The sequence below is a fragment of the Dermochelys coriacea genome, chromosome 6, assembly GCF_009764565.3.
Source record: "Dermochelys coriacea isolate rDerCor1 chromosome 6, rDerCor1.pri.v4, whole genome shotgun sequence".
NCBI classification, from domain to species: Eukaryota; Metazoa; Chordata; order Testudines; family Dermochelyidae; genus Dermochelys; species Dermochelys coriacea.
The window spans coordinates 79,000,481-79,026,466 of NC_050073.1; the positions used below are offsets into that span (position 1 = coordinate 79,000,481).

At 44.1% G+C, this 25,986-nt stretch overlaps 1 protein-coding gene across 3 annotated transcripts; it reads right to left on the reverse strand.

The window, feature by feature from the left end:
• Window positions 1–1,692: 1,692 nt before the first annotated feature.
• DTD2 (D-aminoacyl-tRNA deacylase 2) lies at window positions 1,693–25,367 on the reverse strand. Of its 3 annotated transcripts, XM_043517005.1 has the most exons (4): window positions 25,119–25,367; window positions 17,957–18,010; window positions 13,885–13,954; window positions 1,693–2,261 (listed from the first exon to the last, which is right to left on the reverse strand). In XM_043517005.1, exons 1-4 carry the CDS (start codon window positions 25,227–25,229, stop codon window positions 1,936–1,938), a joined length of 561 nt encoding a protein of 186 aa, XP_043372940.1. In that variant the 5' UTR covers window positions 25,230–25,367; the 3' UTR covers window positions 1,693–1,935. The 3 variants fall into 3 exon arrangements, with proteins under 3 accessions (XP_043372940.1, XP_043372941.1, XP_038260864.1); XM_043517006.1 differs by lacking the exon at window positions 17,957–18,010 and having other exon boundaries at window positions 25,161–25,367; XM_038404936.2 differs by lacking the exon at window positions 17,957–18,010.
• Window positions 25,368–25,986: the final 619 nt, after the last annotated feature.

A 25,986-nucleotide genomic window follows, 5' to 3' on the forward strand; every position in this document is an offset into this window, starting at 1 on the left:
GCAGTACCTACAGGCCAACCAAGAATGGGGCTCTATTGTGCCGGCACTGTACATAAAAGAAAAGCCAGTCTCTGTCCTGCGGCATTTACAATTTAACAGACAAGACAGACAAAAGGTAGGGGGATAGGATGCAACACACAGGCACGGTGAGCAATGTGATGGCTGCAGATGTCCCGTTAGTTCCAAATTTTTTATTTTTATTTTTGCTTTGTTATTTAACTCCTTTCCATTGAGTTATATTAGGAGGAGATTAGCTACATGGAAAGAAAAAGGAAGCAATTAGCACAGGGCAGAGAATGCTCAAAGTGAAAACTCCAATAAACAGCTTGATGACCTCATCAGTGTCCTTTGGTCTCTGCTTGAGCTGCTTTCTGCAGCTGCTGCGATGGCTTCATTCCTTGACTGTTTGTTCCCTGCAGTTTCTTTCCAAAAAGGTACCTGACTGGAAGCAGGGATGTGCCATATGGGTCCTAGTCCCACCACAGAAGACATCTTCCCTGCAACATTCTGGTTGTGAGGTTTGTGTGTGCGTTCTAGTGATCTAATATGGCCCTGTCAAGGTTCCTTCCCCACTCTGAATTCTAAGGTACAGATGTGGGGACCCACATAAAAGATCCCCCCTAAGCTTATTTCTACCATCTTAGGTTAAAACTTCCCCAAGGCACAAAGTCTTTGCCTTTGGATTAAGTAAACACTGCCGCCACCAGGTGATTTAACAAACAATCAGGGAAAGGACCAGTTGGAGTTCCTATTTCCCAAAAATATCCCCCCAAGCCCTTACACCCCCTTTCCTGGGGAGGCTTGAGAATAAACAAGTTGAGCACAGACGAGCTTGGGTTTCTTAGGAACCTTAAAAGCCCCATCAGATTCTTAAAAAAACAGAACTTTATTAAAAGAACAAAAAAAGGATAAGAGAACAACTCCATAAGATCAGAATGGAAGATAATCTTACAGGCAGTCAGATTTAAAACATAGAGAATCCCTCTAGGCAAAACCTTAAGTTACAAAAAGACAACAACAGGAATACACATTCCCTCCAGCACAACGAATTTACAAGCCAAAACAAAGAAAACCTAATGCATTTTCTAGCTAGATTACTTACTAACTTTACAAAAGTGGGAGAGCTTGCATCCTTGATCTGTTCCCAGCAAAGGTATCACACAGACCAACAAAAGCCTTTCCCCCCCTTCCAGATTTGAAAGCATCTTATCCCCTCATTGGTCATTTTGGGTCAGGTGCCAGCCAGGTTACCTGAGCTTCTTAACCCTTTACAAGTAAAAGGACTTTGTCTCTGGCCAGGAGGGATTTTATAGCACTGTATACAGAAAGGTGGTTACCCTTCCCTTTTTATTTATGACAGGTCCCCATTATTGTAGTGTCTGAATGCATCAAAATCTTTAATATACTTATTCAGACAACACCTCTGTGAGGTAGGGAAGTACTATTATTACTATTTTACAGATGGGGAACTGAGGAACAGAAAGGCTAAGTGACTTGCCTACATCAATAGAGGAATGGAGAATTAAACCCCAGGGAATGGATCCCTTCTGTATAGACTCCCCCTTTCCAAAATTTTTTTAATCTACTTCCTAATGAACTTAAACCTTTCTTCATGTTTTTTTAAAGCAACAAAAATATGCATTATTCTCATCTTAAATATATTTAAAAAGAACTTCTGCTTTACACATTTTCACTACAATGAATCTTAAGTAATCATTATTAACAGAATATTTCAGATACACAGATGGGTAAGACACATGAGAATGTCAGTCTCATTTTTAATAATCAATGTATTTCATGGGCTGGACAACACTTGTGTAAATTTACTGAAATAACATTGCTGTTTCTTCACCTTCCAATCAATGTAAGCACATTATCACTTATAAATGAGAAATTCTACAGTTGTTGGATAATACTATACATAAACTTTATCTTTCAAAATTCAATCATATGAGTGAAAGGTCCATTTGTATCCAGTTTTAACACCTGTCTGTTTCCATATGTGCCATACTTAACAACAACACCTGCTTCAGCACATTTCGTATTAGCAGCCAGTTCTTTTTCACATAATGTTACAAAATGGGAATAAAGCTCCATCCCTTTTTCTTTTTCAATGTTGGAATGATACTGCATATTTCTTCCCTTCAGTCTACCACCCAGCGTAGCTTGGGGTATTATTAATAAGTTGCCTGGTAAATCCAGAAGAGAAACATACTTTCCACTTTCAGTTTCACTTAATTTAACATTCAACAGTGTGTTAACTGCAAAACAAAAAAAAAATCAAATAAAATACATATCAAAAAAATGTAATGTGTGTCTAAAATTAACCTTAAGCAGACTATAACTGTGAAAACAATATATGAACAAATACTTCAGTCAGGATGGCTAAGAGAACGTATTCAAATAAAACATTTTAAAATGGCTCATTACAATGTCTATATTTGAACTTTAATAATCAAATTACATAGCAGAGCTGTGAAGAGAAATTTATATTCTAAGGTGAAAAAAAGCTGATCAATCAATAATGCATACCAGGCAAATATTATATCTCCATACAGTTAATATTAACCACAGATTAGTACTTTCCATACTGAAGAAAGATTTTGTATATTGTGAAGAACATGGGAGATATCTGTATTAACTTGATTTATTAATACATCTGTGAACTTGATGATTATTGTGCTGTGGCTAACTCTGTGGAACCCTGACAGTTAATTCCAGCTCCAGCTTTCCCCAGGACTCCAGGAACATGGCTTTGCCTGGTGCTCAAATGGCCAATACACTGAATCTACTATGGGGAGACCACCTCTGACCCCCGCCCCTGTGAAGAAGTGCATAAACCAGTTTAACCAGGTTCAGGAGCCCTGATGGAAATCTCACAAGATCCTCAGGCAGGAACTCTTGAACAAAGGAACTTAGAAATGGATAAAAGACAGCCTAAGGGACACTGATTCAAGAATCAGCCTGTCAGAGACGCAGAAGCGTGTCTCACCAAGCCCCAGTGTTGGGGTTGCCTGGGTTAAGTGGGGCCTACTTAAAATGACAAAGAAAGGCTAAGTACAGGTAAGAGAATACGTGTGTAGGCTTTTGTTATTTTTAATCCTTTTCTCTCTGGTATATACCATGGACCAATAAATAATAATTGTTTTGAAGTAGGTGTCCTGAGTCAGTGTAATTTCACAATAGTCACAAACTTCCAGAGAGAAGTCAACAGTCTGAGCCAAACCCTCTTGGGCCTGCTGAGGTAATATGGCTCATAAACAGGGGTTAGTGTAGAATAGTCAGTCCCATTTGAAGTGAGGTGAATGTGGGACTCCATTCTGAGAGATGCATCCGATGAAGTGAGCTGTAGCTCACGAAAGCTTATGCTCTAATAAATTTGTTAGTCTCTAAGGTGCTACAAGTACTCCTTTTCTTTTTGCGAATACAGACTAACACGGCTGCTACTATGAAACCATTCTGAGAGAAGCGTAGTTGTAGGTCTGTCCCTTGAAACAGGTGCCCACAAAGAGACAAAGAGACTGGAGAGGCCAAAAGTAGATTTCATCCTTGACCCATAATATATACAAACAGGCAATCAGAATTCCATTTATCTTATACCCCTTTTTCCATAGTATGCTTATTATAGAACAGATCATCCCCTCATTTCTTTTCTCCCTGCTCTCCCCCGCCCCACACATGGGATACAGGGATGGGAAACCCACATCATCCTTCTCCAAACCCATGTAAATTTCTCTGAGGGCTGATGTTTTAATGAGGTACAGGTGGGATTATGATCCAGAAACCAGTTAGTCTTTTAAATAACTTTAAAATTCACATAAGGAAAATGTACTACCAGAAAAAATTAATAAAATAGACACTGTGCCTACATGGGGAAGACCAGGGTTTCTCCAATTGGGGTCCTGACCCAAAAGGGAATTGCAGGGGAGTTGCAAAGTTATTTTGGGGGTGGGATGGTTGCAGTATTATCACCCTTACTTCTGTGCTGCCTTCAGAGCTGGGCGGCCAGAGAGCAGTGGCTTGCTAACTGAAGGCCCAGCTCTTCACATAGCAGCGCAAAGTAAGGGTGGCAATACCATACCATGCCATCCTTCTGCTCTGCTGCTGGCGGTGGCTCTGCCTTCAGAGCTGGGCTCCTGACCAGCAGCCACTGCTCTCCAGCTGCCCAGCTCTGAAGGCAGCACTGCTGCGAGCAGCAGTGCAGAAGTAAGGGTAGTAGTACAGCAACCACCACTACAATAACCTTGTGACCCCCCACAACTCCTTTTTGGGCCAGGACCCCTACAATTACAATAGCGTGAAATTTCAGATTTAAATAGTTGAAATAATGAAATCTACGATTTTTAAAATCGTGAAACTGACCAAAATGGATTGTGAATTTGATAGGGCCCTAGAAATAACCTGTAGGGTCATTGGCGTGCCAGTAAGGACAAGGACTGAATGGCTCACAAAGAATGAGCCATTCCTTAAATCACTGTCAGATTATGTTAGTGGGCAGTATGGGGAAACTTGTACTGCTGCTGCTGCCCTGGATGTATCAGTTTTGCTATAAAAAAGTATTTTGTTCTCCAGTGATAGCCCCATGGAATTTTCACAAGCACAACATTTCTTTTGTGTTATATTGTTTTAACACACACAAAGATTTAAAAAGAAAAGGAGTACTTGTGGCACCTTAGAGACTAACAAATTTATTAGAGCATAAGCTTTCGTGAGCTACAGCTCACTTCATCGGATGCATTTGGTGGAAAAAACAGAGTAGAGATTTATATACACACACACAGAGAACATGAAACAATGGGTTTATCATACACACTGTAAGGAGAGTGATCACTTAAGATAAGCCATCACCAACAGCGGGGGGGGGAAGGAGGAAAACCTTTCATGGTGACAAGCAGGTAGGCTAATACCAGCAGTTAACAAGAATATCAGAGGAACAGTGGGGGGTGGGGTGGGAGGGAGAAATACCATGGGGAAATAGTTTTACTTTGTGTAATGACTCATCCATTCCCAGTCTCTATTCAAGCCTAAGTTAATTGTATCCAGTTTGCAAATTAATTCCAATTCAGCAGTCTCTCGTTGGAGTCTGTTTTTGAAGCTTTTTTGTTGAAGTATAGCCACTCTTAGGTCTGTGATCGAGTGACCAGAGAGATTGAAGTGTTCTCCAACTGGTTTTTGAATGTTATAATTCTTGACGTCTGATTTGTGTCCATTCATTCTTTTACGTAGAGACTGTCCAGTTTGGCCAATGTACATGGCAGAGGGGCATTGCTGGCACATGATGGCATATATCACATTGGTAGATGCGCAGGTGAAGGAGCCTCTGATAGTGTGGCTGATGTGATTAGGCCCTATGATGGTATCCCCTGAATAGATATGTGGACAGAGTTGGCAACGGGCTTTGTTGCAAGGATAGGTTCCTGGGTTAGTGGTTCTGTTGTGTGGTGTGTGGTTGCTGGTGAGTATTTGCTTCAGATTGGGGGGCTGTCTGTAAGCAAGGACTGGTCTGTCTCCCTCTTCCTGCCAACACTACAAAAAGAAGGATTCTAGGTGGACTCCTCCTGAAGGTCGAAACAGCAGCCTGGATTTCTACATAGACTGCTTCCGCCGACGTGCACGAGCTGAAATTGTGGAAAAGCAGCATCGCTTACCCCATAACCTCGGCCATGCAGAACACAGTGCCATCCACAGCCTCAGAAACAACTCTGACATCATAATCAAAAAGGCTGACAAAGGAGGTGCTGTCGTCATCATGAATAGGTCAGAGTATGAACAAGAGGCTACTAGGCAGCTCTCCAACACCACTTTCTACAAGCCATTACCCTCTGATCCCACTGAGAGTTACCAAAAGAAACTACAGCATTTGCTCAAGAAACTCCCTGAAAAAGCACAAGAACAAATCCGCACAGACACACCCCTGGAGCCAGGACCTGGGGTATTCTATCTGCTACCCAAGATCCATAAACCTGGAAATCCTGGACGCCCCATCATCTCAGGCATTGGCACCCTGACAGCAGGATTGTCTGGCTATGTAGACTCCCTCCTCAGGCCCTTCGTTACCAGCACTCCCAGCTATCTTCGAGACACCACCGATTTCCTGAGGAAACTACAGTCCATTGGTGATCTTCCTAAAAACACCATCCTAGCCACTATGGATGTAGAAGCCCTCTACACCAACATTCCACACAAAGATGGACTACAAGCCGTCAGGAACAGTATCCCCGATACTGTCACGGCTAACCTGGTGGCAGAACTTTGTGACTTTGTCCTGACCCATAACTATTTCACATTTGGTGACAATGTATACCTTCAAATCAGTGGCACTGCGATGGGTACCCGCATGGCCCCACAGTATGCCAACATTTTTATGGCTGACTTAGAACAACGCTTCCTCAGCTCTCGTTCCCTAATGCCCCTACTCTACTTGCGCTACATTGATGACATCTTCATCATCTGGACCCATGGAAAAGAAGCTCTTGAGGAATTCCACCATGATTTCAACAATTTCCATCCCACCATCAACCTCAGCCTGGACCAGTCCACACAAGAGATCCACTTCCTGGACACTACGGTGCTAATAAGCGATGGTCACATAAACACCACCCTATATCGGAAACCTACTGACCGCTATTCCTACCTACATGCCTCTAGCTTTCATCCAGATCATACCACTCGATCCATTGTCTACAGCCAAGCGCTACGATATAACCGCATTTGCTCCAACCCCTCAGACAGAGACAAACACCTACAAGATCTCTATCATGCATTCCTACAACTACAGTACCCACCTGCTGAAGTGAAGAAACAGATTGACAGAGCCAGAAGAGTACCCAGAAGTCACCTACTACAGGACAGGCCCAACAAAGAAAACAACAGAACGCCACTAGCCATCACCTTCAGCCCCCAACTAAAACCCCTCCAACGCATCATCAAGGATCTACAACCTATCCTGAAGGACGAGCCATCGCTCTCTCAGATCTTGGGAGACAGACCAGTCCTTGCTTACAGACAGCCCCCCAATCTGAAGCAAATACTCACCAGCAACCACACACCACACAACAGAACCACTAACCCAGGAACCTATCCTTGCAACAAAGCCCGTTGCCAACTCTGTCCACATATCTATTCAGGGGATACCATCATAGGGCCTAATCACATCAGCCACACTATCAGAGGCTCCTTCACCTGCGCATCTACCAATGTGATATATGCCATCATGTGCCAGCAATGCCCCTCTGCCATGTACATTGGCCAAACTGGACAGTCTCTACGTAAAAGAATGAATGGACACAAATCAGACGTCAAGAATTATAACATTCAAAAACCAGTTGGAGAACACTTCAATCTCTCTGGTCACTCGATCACAGACCTAAGAGTGGCTATACTTCAACAAAAAAGCTTCAAAAACAGACTCCAACGAGAGACTGCTGAATTGGAATTAATTTGCAAACTGGATACAATTAACTTAGGCTTGAATAGAGACTGGGAATGGATGAGTCATTACACAAAGTAAAACTATTTCCCCATGGTATTTCTCCCTCCCACCCCACCCCCCACTGTTCCTCTGATATTCTTGTTAACTGCTGGTATTAGCCTACCTGCTTGTCACCATGAAAGGTTTTCCTCCTTCCCCCCCCTGCTGTTGGTGATGGCTTATCTTAAGTGATCACTCTCCTTACAGTGTGTATGATAAACCCATTGTTTCATGTTCTCTGTGTGTGTGTATATAAATCTCTACTCTGTTTTTTCCACCAAATGCATCCGATGAAGTGAGCTGTAGCTCACGAAAGCTTATGCTCTAATAAATTTGTTAGTCTCTAAGGTGCCACAAGTACTCCTTTTCTTTTTGAGAATACAGACTAACACGGCTGCTACTCTGAAACAAAGATTTAAACTTAGTTTAGGATCACAGAAACTTCATGCCCAGGACCTAAGAGAGATAATTCCACAGAATTCCTCTTCAGCAATTCTGCATCTGTGCTTTTGCACAGTGGGGTCTTTCTGCTAGTATTAGCAAATAGCTTGAAATATTCTGTGATCACACAGTCTTGTCAAACTGCTAGTATATCACCGTTGTGCAAAAAATGCTCCTAAGCAAAGAGATAATTGTAATGCATTGATAATCCATCCCTACTTCTAAAAACAGGGAAAGTGAAGAAATGAAACAGAAAATAAAGGATGTATAGGATCGTGACAGAGAAAAAACACCATTACCAACTGACATTATTCCTAGCATCTCTATCCTAAGGCAAATATTAAAACTTATGCTGTCAAGAAGCAAGGAGCTGCAGACACTGCTATATTTTTTGTCTTGAGGACTATGCCTGAATTTTAATGTCCAACTATATATCTAATATTTCTGATAAGAAAAGGGAAGGAATTAATTTTACCCAACTCCTTCTGCTGGCTCACGGTACATCATTATTTTCAATATCCCGAATATATAGTCAGGTCGGTATTAAAATACTCCTAATTTATTAGGAACTAAAGGTCATGCCATGTGTCATTTGAAAGGTTATTTTCCCTAGATGTTCAACTCCATCTTGGATCCAAGTCATTCCCTGAATATCCATATAAGTAATATGTCACACAAGGAACCATATGATCATAATGTATTAGATTTGCTAGCATGTTATTGTGCTGGAGTATTCATTCCACACCTCACCTGAAAAGGTTACGGTAGCAGGGAAAGGGTTAATTAAACTAACAGGCTCCCCCTGGGGAAGAATTAGGGTAGATAGCCAAGCCCTTAAAAGATGAAGCTCAGGTGAACAAGTGTATGCTGGGCTCATACAAAACCAGCAGGCTGAGAATAAAAGGAGGCTGCAGGGGAAGTAGTCTGCAGTCACTACCTGGGAGGAGGGAGCTGTGCTTAGGCCTGGTCTACAGTACGTGGTTATTTCGGAATTAGCTGAGTTACTTTGAAATAAAACTGATTCCGTCCACACGACCAAACCATTTTTTTCGATTTAAAGGGCTCTTGAATCCGATTTCTGTACTTCACCTCAGCAAGTGGAGTAGCGCTAAAATCAAGATCGCAGTTCCGGGTTACAGGTACTGTGGACGCAATTCGACGTTATTGGCCTCTGGGAGCTATCCCAGAATGCTCCCTTGTGACCACTCTGGACAACCCTCAACTCCAATGCACTACCCAAGTAGGCAGTAAAAGCCCTGGGAACTTTTGAATTTCCTGTTTGGTCACCATCAGCACAGATGACCATCAGCACAGTTCACCATCACAGGTGACCATGCAGAGTCCACCATCACAAGAGACCACGCAGTCCCAGATTCGCAGATGAGCATGGTCCAAACGGGAGGTACTGGATCTCATCGCATGTTGGGGAGAAGAATCTGTTATGGCAGAACTACGTTCCAAAAAAAGAAACGCAAATATATATGCTAAAGTCTCCAGGGCCATGACGGAAAGAGGCTGCTCCAGGGACACAGAGCAGTGCCATACAAAAATCAAAGAGCTCAGGCAAGCATACCAAATGGCCAGGAAGGCGAACGGGCGCTCTGGGTCACAACCTCATACATGCCGCTTCTACCGTGAGCTGCATGCAATTATGGGGGGTGACGCCACCACTACCCCACCACTGTCCGTGGACACCTGCAAGGGGGGAGTAGCACGGAGCAAGGAGGATGACTTTTTCGAGGACAAAGAGGAGGAGGAGGAAGACAGTGCACAGGCGGCATGTGTGGAATCCATTTTCCCCCTTAGCCAGGAACTATTCTGAACACTGGCGCCAATAGCCTCCCCCTATTCCCAAGGCAGGCTCCCGGATCATGACCCTGGAGAAGGCACTTCTGGTGATTGAGAGCTTGATCAGAGCCATGCGGTGGGGGGTGGGGGGAACCCAGCTGCGCTGGGCTGTTCGCATTTAGTTTAAAGGGCTCATCCCTGCTCAGAGCCTCATCGGAGCTACGCGTTCGGCAGGGGAGGGTATTGTGTGAAGTGATCATCCCAGAGAGCCTGCAGGTCCTCCTTTTATATGGCAAACCCACCAGGCATTCCTTGCTATGGGAAAGGGGTCCTAGCCGTTTGAAAGCATTAAAATGAATGCGGAAGAAGCAGAACCCTGTGTGCCCCTAGGGCTTATCACGGCTGCCTGCAAGCTGAGTTCTGTTGCCCGGCCGCATGTGATGGCTTACGCACCCCAAAGTGGCAGGCACTTCAGTATAAGAGGCAAAATGCGACCTTGTACAGAAAGAACATGTGCTGTGTGCTATGAATTGCCTGTTTCACTGAGAAACAGTGTCCCCTTTGTTCTCTAAAATGCATCTTTTAAAATACTACCCTCCCTTTTTCTCCTCCCGCAGCAGGTGCAAATGTTTCAACATGGCCCCTATCTACTCTGTCCCAGAGGCTGGTTCAGATTAGAAGGTGGAAAAAACGAACTCGCGACGACATGTTCACCGAGCTCATGCAGTCCTCCCGCACTGAGAGGGCCCAGCTGAATGTGTGGAGGCAAATAATTGCGGAGTCGCATAAAAGCGTTACATGAATACGAAGAGAGGAGGGATGTGCGCAATGAGAGCAGACAGGATGCTATGGTCAAGCTCATGGGGGAGCAAACTGACATGCTCTGCTGTATGGTGGATCTAATGAAGGAAAGGTAGCAAGACCTGCTGCAGCCCCTGTATAACTGCCCTCCCTCCTCCCCAAGTTCCATAGCTTCCTCACCCAGACGCCCAAGAACACCGGGGGCTGGGGGGATGCTACGAGGACCCACACAGTCAACCCCAGAGGATTGCACAAGCAGCAGAAAGCTGGCATATCTGAAATTTTGATTTGGTTTCTGGACTTCTCCTTCCCTCCTCCTCCACCCTCCTAATCCAATACCCACCCTCCCCCGTCCAGCTTCTGATTTCTCTCAATGTTTTGTGCAACAAATAATAAAGAATGGTTTTTAAACAATTGTGACTTTATTTCCTTTCATATACATAGGGGGCAGGTAACTTTAAGAGAAACAACAACTATCCCACCATACCCTGGCCAGTCATGAAACTGGCTTTCAAAATTTCTCTGATGTGCAGCACGCCCTGCTGTACTCTTCTAATCGCCCTGTTTGGCTCTGCGAAACTGGCCACCAGGTGAGTTGTCTCAACCTCCCATACCACCATAGATGTCTCCCCCTTACTCTCAAAGATATTGTGGAGCACACACCAAGCAGCAATTACAATTGGAATATTGGTTGTGCTGAGATCTAACCGATTCAGTAAACTGTGCCAGTGCGCTTTCAAACGTCCAAAAGCACATTCTACCACCATTCTGCACTTGCTCAGCCTATACTTGAACTGCTCCTTACTACTGTCCAGGGTGCCTGTGTACGGCTTCATGAACCATGGCATTAAGGGGTAGGCTGGGTCCCCAAGGACAACTATAGGCATTTCAACATCCCCAACAGTAATTTTCTGGTCTGGGAAGTAAGTCCCTTCCTGCAGCTGTTCAAACAGACCAGACTTCCTGAAGATGCGAGCATCATGCACCTTTCCTGGCCATCCCACGTTGATGTCGGTGAAATGTCCCTTGTGATCCACCAGTGCTTGCAGCCCCATGGAAACATACCCCTGGCGGTTTATGTACTGGCCGCCCCGGTGTTCCAGGGCCAAGATACGGATAAGCGTTCCGTCTATTGCCCCGCCGCAGTTAGGGGACCCCAGTGCATTAAAGCCATCTACAATGGTCTGCACATTTCCCAAAGTCACTACCCTTGATAGCAGATGGTCAATGATTGCGTTGGCTACTTGCAGCACAGCAGCCCCCACAGTAGATTTCCCCACTCCAAACTGATTCCTGACTCACCGGTAGCTGTCGGGCATTGCAGGCTTCCACAGGGCTATGGCCACTTGCTTCTCAACTGTGAGGGCTGCTCTCATTTTGGTGTCTTTGCGCTTCAGGGCGGGGACAGCAAGTCAAAGTTCCATGAAAGTGGCCCTACGCGTACGAAAGTTTCACAGCCACTGGGAATCATCCCATAGCTGCAACACTATGCAGTTCCACCAGTCTGTGCTGGTTTCCCAGGCCAAAAATCAGCGTTCCACAGCATGAACCTGGCCCAATGCCACTATGATCTCCCAATTGCCACATGCCGTGCTTCTAGGAACGTCTGTGTCCATTTCCTCATCAGTATAGTAATTGCACTGTCGTTGCTTCCTCACCCGGTTTTGCAGGTACTGCACATACTGCTGGATAATTCACGAGGTATTTACAATGGTCAAAACTGCAGTGGAGATCTGAGCAGGCTCCATGGCTATGGCACCTGCACGGGTAATCCTGGGAAAAGGGCGCGAAACGTAGGAGAGGAGAGTGGCAGCAGAAGAGGTGCTGTTCGGTTCACAATAGGCGCAAAAAGGCAGGAAATGGTTGTCTTTCTGTAGCTTTCACAGAGGCAGGAGCCCAGGACAGACAACATGGAGAAGCTCAGTAGCGTGGCAAGAGCGGGAGAGCAGAATTGGCGGTGGAAGCTGTGCTGCTCAGTTCACGATGGCCAAGCAGAGTTGGCAGCAGAAGTGTTTGATGAGGAAGAGAAAGAGTAGATACTAGAGATTACATAGGAAGACAAGAAGAAATGCGTAGTGGATTCATAGTAGCAGGAGAGTAGCGGTGCACCATCTGCTGAAAGCAGTATGGCGTCTGCACGTCAAAAAGGCCCGAAATGATTGTCTATCATAGCTTTCACGAAGGGAGGAGCGACTGACGACACACCCAGAAACACCCGCGAGAATGTTTTTGCCCCATCATGCACTGGGAGCTTAACCCAGAATTCCAGTGGGCAGAGGGGACTGTGGGAACTGTGGGATAGCTACCCACAGTGCACTGCTCTGACATTCGATGCTAGCCTCGGAACTGTGGACGCACTCCGCTGAATGCACATGCTTTAATGGGGACACAGAAGACCGAATGTATAAAATTGCTTCCGAAAATTTGAACAGAATAATTTTGAAATAATTTCGTACTGTAGACATACCCTTAGGCACTCTGGCAAGAATCTGAAAGACGTGAAATAGCCACAGGGAGAAGAGGGTGCTCCGCTAGTAAGCTCGTGGGGCCAGAGCTAGAAGAGAATATAGGAAGGAGCATAGGAAATAGTAATGGGGTCTGGCAATAAGCAGACTGTGGTTACTGATCAGAAGGTCTTTGTACTGGAACACAGTAGTGGGTGGGTCCTGGTTCCCCTACCTGCCACTGGCATAGTCCTGAATTAGAGGACAGTCTGAATTAGAGGATAATCCTGAATTATCCTGACAGTCAATCCTGATAGACTTTGATACACCCTGGAGGAGAAACACATATAAATGACCAGGGCAGAGGGACAAGTCACAAAGAGGGAACACAATGAGTCCCAGAGAACAAAAGGGACCGTGGTGAGAGAAAATGATGAAGAGGGTGTCAGATCTGAACAAAGCTAATCCCCTGAGCAACCAGAAGGCACCCTCATAGTGAGAGAACCCCATTACAGTTATTAACCAGAATAAAATCAGTTTACATTGAATATACCCATTCTTCCAACAGGGTCCACCACTAGTGCATGGACACAAGATGAGATACAGATACCTGTCAAATGGACTGAGGAAGAAAAACTCAGTTCACAGGCAGGGAGCTTGATGTCATCAAGCTTGATGGCCTTCTATACAGAGCTACTGCCAAAACAGTCACTGAAAGGAGGACAGCAATGGAGACTAGAAAGGAAGACAGCAATGGAGACTTATGACTGGGGAGATACAAGGTAGAATTCAGAATAAAATTACCAGCTCAGAATAATTTCAGTCAGATCTCAATCTGGGCCTGATTCTGTAGCTTCTTCATGCATTTAGCTGCTGGATAAACAAGCCCATTGTTTTTTGCTTATTCCTTATTGTAAGAAAACCAATAGTAAAACATACCCATTTTTGGAATTAGTTCCTCACTGGCTCCTTTGAAGAAGCATATGTAGATAACCAGTCCTCTTTGGATCTACGAAAGATTACACACACACACACACACACACACACACAAAAAGAAAAGTATTGTGTATATGTTTATATATCTGCATGGTACTTACTAATATAATTAAGACAATCCATTATCTGTACATTAACCCAAATTTAATTGCAATTTACAATATATTAATACACAGGCTACAATTAAAAGCAGATATAGAATTCTTCCTCATACTGGGATCCAATCGCACAGAAACAAGTCCACTGCATGGTGAATGGGGGAAACCCAGAAGGGGTTACGGAATAAGATGCCGTGACACAAGAGTATCTGGGTGATGGAAAACTCATTTAATTTCAAAGTCTCTTCAAGCAAGTCTGTCTAGGAGACGGGAAACCCCTGATTTCTAAACTGAGCAGTCCAAGATCGTTCGCCTTGCAATGCAAGTAAATTAGGGTGGAACTACTGATATCTGTTCCTAGAAGGCTATGATAAGACATTCCTATGAACTTGATACGGTGGACTGGCCTAAGAAGCCATTATATCTGAAACTCACTTGTTATAGAAACAGAACAGAAAACCAAACTAAACAGATTTCAACCCAGACCTAACAAATGGAAGTGGGTCATGGATTTTGGATAACAGCTAAATATATTACACATATTGTGAGCCAGAACATTAGAACTCTATTGACTCCAGACCAGACTGAGCTCATAATGGAGGAGTTAAGGAAGTTACAAGCTTCCCTTGCTGCCATATGGGAGATACATTGGCTGGGAACAGGAAAGTTGACAGTTGGAAACTACACTTTCCTTTATTCTGGACACTCAAGTGGGCAAATTAATCATAGAGATGGTGTTGCTACAGCAGTGAACAAAAGAATAGTTACTTCAACAGCTGGAAACTAATGTCTGGGCGGATTGTCATAATAAGATTTACTACTGCCTACAATAAACTATGCATTATTGTGATCTGCTGTTATGCACCAACAGAAACAGCAAACGAGGAAGAGGAGGATGTGTTTTTATCAGCAGCTAGACAGCAGTGTAGATGAGATTCCTTTGATAATGGAAGATTTGAATGCAAAAGCTGGTAGCAGACAGGGTAAGCAAATGAACGGTGCTGGGCCACATGGCATGAAGACAGGAAATGATAATGGGGAAAGATTAAGAACTTGCTATGAAATGCACAATCTAATTATTGGTTGTACTTGGCTTCCTCACAAAGACATGCATGAGATTACATGGAACTCACCAGATGGTCAAATCAAAAACCAGATTGATCACATTATCATCAGTAAAAGGCATAGTCAATCATTGTTGGAGGTTAGATTCTAGAGAAGTGCTGAGTGTAGCAGTGATCATGAGTTACTAATGACACAAGTTAAGATGAAGTTAAAGTTCAAGAAAAAGATGGGTGCAACTGGAGCCAAATATGATCTTGACAGATTAAAGGGTAGCTCTCTGAGGGAAGCATACAAGGTGATGCTTTGAGGATGTTTCAGAATGTTAATTTGTAATGATGAAGAAATGTCACTGCAGACCAGATGTGAAATATACAAGAAAGCAATACAAAACACAGCAGAAGGACTGCTGGAAAGCGTAAGCAAACAAACAAGCAAGCAATGAAACAAGAAAATTACAGGAAAAGTGTAACCAAGCCGAGACTACTGGAAAAGCAGAGGTAAAAGCTTTATGCAAAGGGGTGAAGAAATCACGAAGACTGGACAAGAAATAATTTTGGAAAGAAGAGGCTCAATAACTCAAGGAGGCATCAAGAAAACAAGATATGAAAACTATAGACAAAAAGGGTAAGTTGCATGGAAACATCAGCTCAACATGCAAGCAGTAAAATAAGCTACTGGTGGACTGACAACAAATACTCAAGTCATGCCGCAAGTACGGAAGGAGCATTTTGATAAAGTGCGAAGCACTGCAGATCATTCAGCTGCAAGCATTCTAAATGTGCTAGATGAACAAGGCAGCTGGTAAGGCAGAACGGATATCAGCACTGAATTACCATCAGAAGAAGATATAGAAAGAACAGTGAAACAGTTAAAAATAGGAATAGACAATATAACATCCGAGTTGGTAAAAGTTGGCAGGACAAGTGCCATCGCAACATTAGGAAAAAAACATTACTAGTTATGGGAGCAACAGGAGGTATCAGATGACTAGCTAAAGGTAATAGTAACAATCTTAAAGAGAGGAGATCCTACCAATCCAAATAATTATAGAGGTGCAAGCTTATTGTCAGTATTGGGAAAAATCATGATGAAAGTAATTTTCAACAGATTAACGGTAAATAGTAGGCAAGGAACAGGCCAATGTTGCATTGATCAGATATCCATGCTCCAATAGTTGACGGGAAAAAGTGAGAAGGGATTAAAGAGTTTGCTATTTTCATTGAGTGCATGAAGGCATATGATTCAGTTTGGAGGGAAGCATTATGGAAAGTAGCAAAATCATATCAAGTTCCAGATGAGATCACTACAATTACAACAGCTATGTATGAAGACTCCTGCAGTGTGGAAAATTAAGCAACTGGTTTAAGTAAAAATTTGGTGTAAGACAAAGGGGCATGAAATCACTGTCACTTGTCATCATGTTCTTAAACTGGACATTAGGACTATTACCTGAATTGGAGGACATGAGATGAGACAATCTAGCTAAACTCCTTAACCTATACAGAGGACAACTGGCAGACACATTTGAATTAACGATGATACTCTTTGCTACATTGCAAAACTGGTGTAATGGCCTTACAATAAATGCCAAGATGACAAAGTGGTTGCATCTTAGAAAAGGGACAAGGGAATGAGTGTTGAAATGCAGCAGTAGTGGAGTCATGGAACAAACAGAATCTTATATGTACCTAGGAATCTTGATCAGTGTTGGTGGTTCGGTGAAGGATGAGATTAAAAAGAGATGTGCCATACTCACAAGTGCTGCACAGGAACTAATGAACTTATGGACTGATGAAAGCATTATATTTGGTACCAGAGTGAAAATTTATCAAACTGGTGTACTAACAGTACTACTCCATGGTCTGGAAGCAGCTGCATTAAATGAAAACGGACATCAGAAGACTAGGAACACAACAGAGATGACAGTGCTTTGAAAGAAGCAGTTCTAAAGTGGAATGATTTTAAGACAAATGAAGTTAGAGAGTAGAGTGTGAAATCAGGGCATAGGACTGACTACAATCAAAAAGATTATAATGGTAGGCACACTGCAGAAGCCAAACAGATGGTAGAATGGCAAAGAAAATAATGTAAACATAACTAAGGTGAGTTTGACCTAGAGGCCAACCACTCACTAGACATTGGGACATCATATGCTGGGACATGACCAGGCTGGGCTTAATGGAGAATAAGCCATGGACAGGTATGAATGGTGATACTGTGTATTCAAAGATGCTCTGGAATGAAAATAAGCAGCAGAAACAATTCATACCTAATGGATTTGATTACTTAATTTCAAGACAAAAAATAATCAAAGCTTTTCTCCTGTCAAACATGCAAATAAGTCACTTTCAGTTTAAATATGAATTAATTTTCATTTGAAATGTGATAATCACGGTAATGGCTAATTTAATAATATCCTATACCTCTGGACATTAACATAATATTCAATCACATCACAGTTTTGTAAAAACATACTCAGATTGTTAAACACAGAGACCAATATCATGACAGAATATTTAAAACTATTGAGAACATAAATTTTGAGTTAGTAATAATTTACTGGTTTCAGAGTAGTAGCTGTGTTAGTCTGTATTTGCAAAAAGAAAAGGAGTACTTGTGGCACCTTAGAGACTAACAAATTTATTAGAGCATAAGCTTTCGTGAGCTACAGCTCACTTCATCGGATGCATTTGGTGGAAAAAACAGAGGGGAGATTTACTGGGTCTTAGTTTTTTTATTTTTGTGTTGGAGAGCATGTAAGTGGTAACATTATAGTAAGAAAACACAAAGGCAGAAATTCATTACTGCCCTCTAAAGAAATGTTATGCTGAGGGATTCAGCTCTTTCCATACTTTTTGCTGTGGAGTGACTGGCTTTCGCCTCATCTTGAAATACCAGTGAAATGCATAGGAAAGATACAAGAGCAGTGATCACTGACAATACACTTTATGGCTGGAAGGGACCTACTAGCTTATATAATACAATTCCTCTACTGGATGTTGCTCTTTCACAGATTTAGGTTAAATAATTTAAAACGTGAAATAAGAGCTTTATTTAAACAGCATAACATTCTTGGAAAAGTTTAAATCACAATATACTGTAGTTTATCCCTCTTTTCTGAATATGTAAAAGGACCCAGTCAACAATCATATTTCCCTCTGAAACTTTATCTATTCTTATTACAACAAAACCCTAAGATTACTATAATGGAATGATAAGAGAAAAATATTTATGTTAATTTACTTTGTGCCTAGCCAATTTTGCTGTTTTCCTTGTATTCAGATGCTGATTCTGTAACATGATTCATGCAGGTGGACTTCTGCACCCACAGAGCCCCAACAATTTCAATGGTGCTCTACATGAGTGCAGGGGTCAGCCTACACACATCACATTGCAGTATGAGGGCCTTATTTTCTCCATTATTTATGTGGTTCTTTTGCAACGGGAGAGAAACATTTTAAAAACAGTTGTAAAATTATTCTAAAGCAACAAAAACTGGTAGTGGATAGATTCAGGGGCAGGTGTAGAACATGAATTTACTTTTAACTCTGTCTTTAAATTTGTATGTCTTTTAAACATGTGAGCACTTCTGCCTCTTTTTGGTCTAAGTGCCTCTGCCACACCTTTTTGGACTTTGTGTTTCAGCAATCTTTTCTTAGAGGCTACCAAATGATTGCGACCTATACACCTGAGTTAATCTAGCAAAAGTGCTCCCTGACAATAACACATCGCCACAGGGTCTTGCAGTACTTTCACAATGCTACACCTGACCCTTCATTCAAACCTATAGCATTACACAGCTGAAAAGGCAGAGTATTATATTTATTTTTAGATTCTTTATTGCTATAGCAGCTAAATTCTTATTGAAGCTACCGTTTTTCAAAGCTAAATTTTTATTGAATATATAGTAACTCAAAACCATCCACCCTGATACAGTCTAAAACCACTGTCCTTTTATCTGGAATAAAATCAAAACTAAGCACAAAAACAAACAAAATAAGCTATCTCCTGTTGCGCTCTGAAGCTTGTTAGATTCAGATTGTATGGTACATGTCTGTGAGGGTTACTTTTCTTTTAAGCACCAGGTAATGGCCACTGCTAGAGACAGAGTATTCAGGTACTAATGAACCATTTATCTGGTAGGGACTACCCCAGGATACATTTCCAAATGCTGCATGGATGCAGTTTTTTTTGCCATTCCCAAATTGTATTTTATATCTGAAAAAGCCACTCATAATGGGGAAAACCCAACAGTTCTGAATAGAATAAATACCACACAGTGGAACTAATTCATCCCTAGGGTACTTCTGCTGGTGTACAGCTGATGGTATTTTACACACAGATTGCACAGATTTAAGTAGATAGACCAGCAGCAAAGCAGTGGAGAATTAGGTCCAGAGTCACCCACGGCCGAGGGAGTAGAACATTCGCAATGGGATGCTGGGGGTGAAAGGGAGAACAGTACAAGCCCAATATTTCCCTGATCTGCCTGGCACTGCACCAGGGGAGCCGGTGTAATGAAGGATACTGCTCCGCATAGGAATGTGTTACCAGTAGCACTTATCAATACACATAGATTGTAAGAAACTGCTATTGTATAAAACTTCTACCTGATGTAGCAAATGCCTACAGATAGCAGTTTCTTGCATTATGAGTGTTTGTGAAATTGCTATATGTATAAATGTGCTACCTGTAGCAGTTAGCAATACATATGGATTGTAAGAAACAGCTTTTGTAAAAAGATGCTACTTTATTTGTACATGCTTGAAAACAGTTATATTTCAATCTTCCCTCATAGGTCATGTTTTCTAGACTTTAAATTTTCACAAACTTTATAAGTGTACTCTCTATGCCATTATCTCAATCATTAAGATTTGAATAGAAACATATCCAGAACTGATCCCTGGAGAGCCCCACTCATTATGCCCATCTTATTTATCGTTATGTCCATCTAGGTTTCATTTCTATAGTTTGTTTATGAGAAGGTCATGGGAGACAATATCAAAAGCCTTACTAAAGGCAAGATATACCACATCTACGGCATGTAGGCTTTTTACACTGTTAAAGAAAGCTATCGGGTCGGTTTTACATGCGAGACTGCTTGAAATACCTTTTTTTTTTTTTAAGCAAAGTTGGACCTGTCGCTGCTGCATACTATAGGGATGTGCTACCTGTGACACTGCAATGTGATGAAGCTAATTCCTACAGACAGCATTTTTTCACACCATTGGTATGTGAGACTGCTATCAGTAGGAATCAGCTATGTCAGATGGCCTTATTGAATTCTTACCTTTAACAGTTCCTGAGAGCTGCGAAGGGCCATACCTGTTATCCTTGTGGTGTTCTGAACAACATTAGTTATTATGCTAACAGAAGTGAGATGGACTGGGTACGAGCTAAAGATATGACAGTCTTAACTCCTCTGCTGACAAAACATGAAAATAATTTTTTCCTTACATATGTTTCTGGATGGTACATAGCTGTGGTCAGCTCAATCAGGGCCCAGCTGGCCCTGATAAGAGGGCTGTGGGCCAGAAGCTGGAGAAGTCTCACTCTAGCCCTGGAGTGGGAAGGGGAGCAAGGTACCCCAAGTCGAGCAAGGCTGGGGAAGGGCAAGGGGAGCTCCAGCCTGTTAAACCCCCCAGGCTACAGGCCTTGATGAAGGCCATTGAAAAGGTACTGGGGCTGCAGAGAGACAGCCCAGGGATAGGCAAAGGCAGCAAGTCCTAATCCCTTGCCAATGATGAGTGGCCATTACACTGCAGTCTACCCCAGTGAGCGGGGGCTAGATGATGACTGGCAGTAGCCACTGAGGCAACGTGGGTTTAGAGGGTTGGGGGTTCCCCTGGGAGGGGAAATCCAGAATAAGGGTTACTGCGGGGGCAGCACTCTAAGGTGAAGGGCACCTGGGTCTGGCAGGGACACAGGTGCCAGCGGCAGGTGAGACACTGGCCAGTAGGAGGCACTCTGTACACTGGAGAGCTAATTCCTTAGACAACCAGCAGGAGGTGCTGCGCTGCGCTGGTGAGTCTTTACCTCGCTATAGTGCCATTGTATTAGAGGAGCTTTTGTGGCAAGAACCACCAGTAGAGCAATGTATGTGTAATATAACTATGTTAAAAACTCCCACCTTAGCCTATTACTTCCCAACTCATGAGGATAAAAGAACTTACACATTAGATACCAGTAATATTATAAACTTTAACTTTTCTTGGTGGGTCAATTGGACAAGTCTGTACAAACTAATGAAGAAAAATAACCAAATTATCCAACTGACTGAAATCACACGGACCCAGGTTCAGATACGCAGTTTGGCTATTTTACATCAGGGATCTGAAATATAAAGAGTATCTGTACAAGCAGAACAAATTATAACACACCATTGGTATAATATTCTTAAAGGATGGGCCCCCTCTTGGTCTTCAACTTTAAAAATTGTTACACCCAATTATTATTTTCTTGATTCTGATAAGTTTCATGTTAATTGTAACGTGTGGTATGTTCTGGTTGTATGCTGAAACCACCAGTTCAGATTATATAACTTTTTTGAAACAGCCTTGAGACAATTACATAAAGCGTGACTCATTCAATACCTCTGGATTGAAGGGTCATTTGCAGGTCAATGTAGAGGTGAATCATGAAATTGTTTCTTTTCTTTAATTACTATTATTAATATGACTTTATTTTGTATCAAATGAACAAACCAAACTTGCTTGTTCTAACATTGTAACTCCTGTTTGCTTCCCAACATTCTAAATTGTTCATTACACTTGTTTTAATAAGATTCCATATTGTAACTAAAACCCCATTTTAAAATGCTTACTCCATTTAGCAAAACCCTGCTGTAACCTCATTAACTTAGTTCAGGTGTGTGAATGAGGTATGCATGGATAATGGAATCAATCTCCAGCCACAGCCTGTCCCGATAAAGTTAAGTGCAAACACCAAAGGCTGAAGATGCAGATAACAGCCCTGACAAAGTAAGAAGATTCCACCCCAAAAGAAAAGAACAAAGGTACAATTGAAGCAAGATCAATTGTCCCAAGGGAAAACTGAGGCACCCTTACAATATTCAGAGGAAACATGAAAAACATTCCCACTTCGTCACAATAATCAGGGATGCAGGCCCATGCTCTGCATGTTCCGAAACTGTCCTTTGACTGCCAGATGCTGGGAGTGGACAATGGGATAGTTCAATGAGTCATTGCCTGGTCTGATCATTCCCTTAGAAGCACCTGGCATTGGCCACTGTCACAAGACAGGATACTAGATTAGCCACTATGGATGTAGAAGCCCTCTACACCATCATTCCACACAAAGATGGACTACAAGCCGTCAGGAACAGTATCCCTGATAATGTCACGGCAAATCTGGTGGCTGAACTTTGTGACTTTGTCCTCACCCATAACTATTTCACATTTGGGGACAATGTATACCTTCAAATCAGCGGCACTGCGATGGGTACCCGCATGGCCCCACAGTATGCCAACATTTTTATGGCTGACTTAGAACAACGCTTCCTCAGCTCTTGTCCCATAATGCTCCTACTCTACTTGCGCTACATTGATGACATCTTCATCATCTGGACCCATGAAAAAGAAGCCCTTGAGGAATTCCACCATGATTTCAACAATTTCCATCCCACCATCAACCTCAGCCTGGACCAGTCCACACAAGAGATCCACTTCCTGGACACTACGGTGCCAATAAGCGATGGTCACAAAAAACACCACCCTATATCGGAAATCTACTGACCGCTATTCCTACCTACATGCCTCTAGCTTTCATCCAGATCACACCACACGATCCATTGTCTACAGCCAAGCTCTACGATATAACCGCATTTGCTTCAACCCCTCAGACAGAGACAAACACCTACAAGATCTCTATCATGCATTCTTACAACTACAATACCCACTTGCTGAAGTGAAGAAACAGATTGACAGAGCCAGAAGAGTACTGGAAGTCACCTACTACAGCACAGGCCCAACAAAGAAAATAACAGAACACCACTAGCCATCACCTTCAGCCCCCAACTAAAACCTCTCCAGCGCATCATCAAGGATCTACAACCTATCCTGAAGGACGAGCCATCACTCTCACAGATTTTGGGAGACAGGCCAGTCCTTGCTTACAGACACCCCTCCAACCTGAAGCAAATACTCACCAGCAACCACACACCACACAACAGAACCACTAACCCAGGAACCTATCCTTGCAGCAAAGCCTGTTGTATTTTCCACCGAATGCATCCAATGAAGTGAGCTGTACCTCACGAAAGCTTATGCTCAAAAAAATGTTAGTCTCTAAAGGTGCCACAAGTACTCCTTTTCTTTTTGTGATATTAGATTAGGCGGACAATTGGTCTGACCACCAATATTTACACCACTGGTGGATTGACTCAAAACAAAGTTTTGACAATAGGCCAGAAATTCAGTTGGAGTGGAAGTCAGATGATCCAACAAAATAAACATCTGCTCTAAAAATGAGAAGAAAAAAATTAGAATTAGAAATTCAGGGAATCCCAACAGCAGATAAAACAACTTGGAGACTTTATGCATTCAGGTACAGTGATAAGGGATTCTTTGTTTCTGAGGGAATATATGTAAAATGTTTCACTGAATTAAGTTTTAGGGATTATCTACACTGGCAAGTTAAAGCGCTCTAACTTGCTGGCTCAGGGGTGTGAAAAATCACCCCTGCTTCCCGAGCACAAGGGAATGCTTTAAAGGGTTAGTGTGGACAGGCTCGGCTCCCAGTGCTCAGAGTTAATCCCCTCCTTGAGGTGGATTACCAGGAGCTCTGGCCCCCATGACAGCGCTTTGAAATTTGTAGTGTAGACATAGCCTCGGTAGGTTAGATCAGACAAAGAGGAGATGCACTGACTAGGCATTGGGATGCCTGTGCCTTTAAGAACCCAGCTCTGGGAAGCCAGTGCTGAGAAGTGCTGTCTGCGAGAGGGGAAATTAAAAAAAAAAAAACCCCTTTGCCCCCCACCATTTTGGCAAAGCATTGGTGTCTCAGTCCCACTGGGGTAACCGTTACGCCCTGTGCCCCTGCCTGTGCCGGGTTTCGCCCTCTGTCACCGCCTCACCACCAGCTTAACTCCTGCTCCTCCCCCCCCCCAGCCCTGATGTTGCCCTTTCGCCCCTCTCTTAATCCTGCCTCCAGCTGCTTGACCGCCCCCGACCAGTCAATTTCCACCCCCTGCTCTGACCCTGGGCACCCCCCTTCTCCCATTCGCCCCCTTTGTCACTTTTTAACCCCCGTAAATAGCAGTCAGCAGATTTTTACGGCTGTGAAGGGCAGTGGGATCGGCAGATGTTACTGAGCACGCTCAGTTCGTCTGACCACACCAAAAAGCCGTTTGGTTCAAATAAAAAAGCCTCTCGGCCCCCTCCCCCCCAACTAACTCTTTTGGCAAAGCACTGGTGTCTCAGTGCCACTGGGGTAACTGTTACCCCCTCTGCCCCTGCCTGTGCCGGGTTTCGCCCTCTGTCACCCCCTGCCCGCGCCTCACTCCTGGGCTTAACCCTGCCTCCTCCCCCCATCCCTGATTTTCCCTAAAGCCCCCCTCCTAATGCTGCCTCCAGCTGCTGGACCCCCCCCGACCGGTACATTTCCACCCCCTGCTCCGACCCGCCTCCTTTGCCACTTTTTAACCTCTGTCAAAAGCAGTCAGCAGCATCCTAGGCGTGTAAGGGCAGAGTGAAGGGCAGTGGCTTCAGCAGATGGACGGAGCATGCTCAGTCCAGCGTGAGGCGCACATTCCTAGGCAGAGCGGTACCCTACCTTGCGCCGCTCCCCACCGGAGGAGACGCGGGCAGGGCAGGCGCGTGGCTTCCCTCGGGAACGCGCTGCGCTGCTAACCGCTCCCCGCGCAGCAGGGCTGGGGCTGGGGCTGGGGGCGAGCAGCGGGGAAGGGCCGAGCGGGCGCAGCCGGGAGAGAAGCGCTGTGCCTGCCGCGGCAGCCCGGAAGGAGAGGCGCGATGGCCCGGCCGCTGCGCACGTTACCTCCACCCACTCGGCCCCGGAGCCCGGCTTGGGCGGCTTCACCTGCCGCCGGGAGGCCAAACACTGCTGCAGAAGAGCCCGTGCGCGGGGCGGCGCGCTGGAGGCGGCCATGGCTGGCAGCGCCGGCGGACGGGGGAGCCCGGGCTAGGCCAGGCAAAGGCAGGCACCGCCCCCCAGCAGCAGCCGGGCCCGGCGCTGACCCGGGAAGGCGTGGGGGCACCGGCACGCGCCGGGGGGCAACTCCGCCCCGCTGCTTTCCCAGCTGCACGGGGCGGCAGGTGCGGAACGAAGAGCCGCGTTCGGGCCCCGCCCGGAAGCCGCAGTAGGCGGCTGGGATGGGGCCGCAGGTGCTGGGTTGGTGCAGCGTGGGGCAGTTCGTGGAAGCGGGGAGTTGGGGAGCTGCTCCAGGACCAGCCTTGTCAGCCAGGGCTCGAGAGTTTCTGTGACATTTCTCCCGGGAACTTTGGCTTTATTTTGTTTGGGGGGCGGAGGGGGAGCGGATGCATGGAGAAGTGAGGCGCTGTTGTAAGTGAAATACAGGGTTCTACCAGATTCCAGTCTAATGTATGCAAAGCAATGCAGAGCTGGCCTGACGTGTTACTCAATAGGCCGCAAGGTCGGGGAGTGAATGAGTTTGGAGGCATTGTAGTTTTATGTAATGTGCTCTCGCTCCTGTCAGCAGAACGGTTGGGGGAGAATTGCATGACACCGCCTCCCCCATGAAAACATTTTGGAGTAAGAAAAATATGTGTCTCTGAATTTTGATTCAGGTGAGATTTTTCCTTCTGTAAATAAAAAGAATAGCTTATGGTTTCTGGACTCCCTTTGCCTATCGACAAAACAACAAGGAGTCCGGTGGCACCTTAAA

What these genes read in the sequence shown, in the direction of transcription:
- DTD2 (XM_043517005.1), bottom strand. Translation starts at nt 25,229, where the DNA reads ATGGCCGCCTCCAGCGCGCCGCCCCGCGCACGGGCTCTTCTGCAGCAG. An exon ending in CCGGGGCCGAGTGGGTGGAG is followed by an intron (nt 18,011 to 25,118) that starts GTAACGTGCGCA and finishes TATCTTTCCTAT; the next exon opens with GCATTTCACTGGTATTTCAA. An exon ending in CAGTCACTCCACAGCAAAAA is followed by an intron (nt 13,955 to 17,956) that starts GTATGGAAAGAG and finishes AATCTTTCGTAG; the next exon opens with ATCCAAAGAGGACTGGTTAT.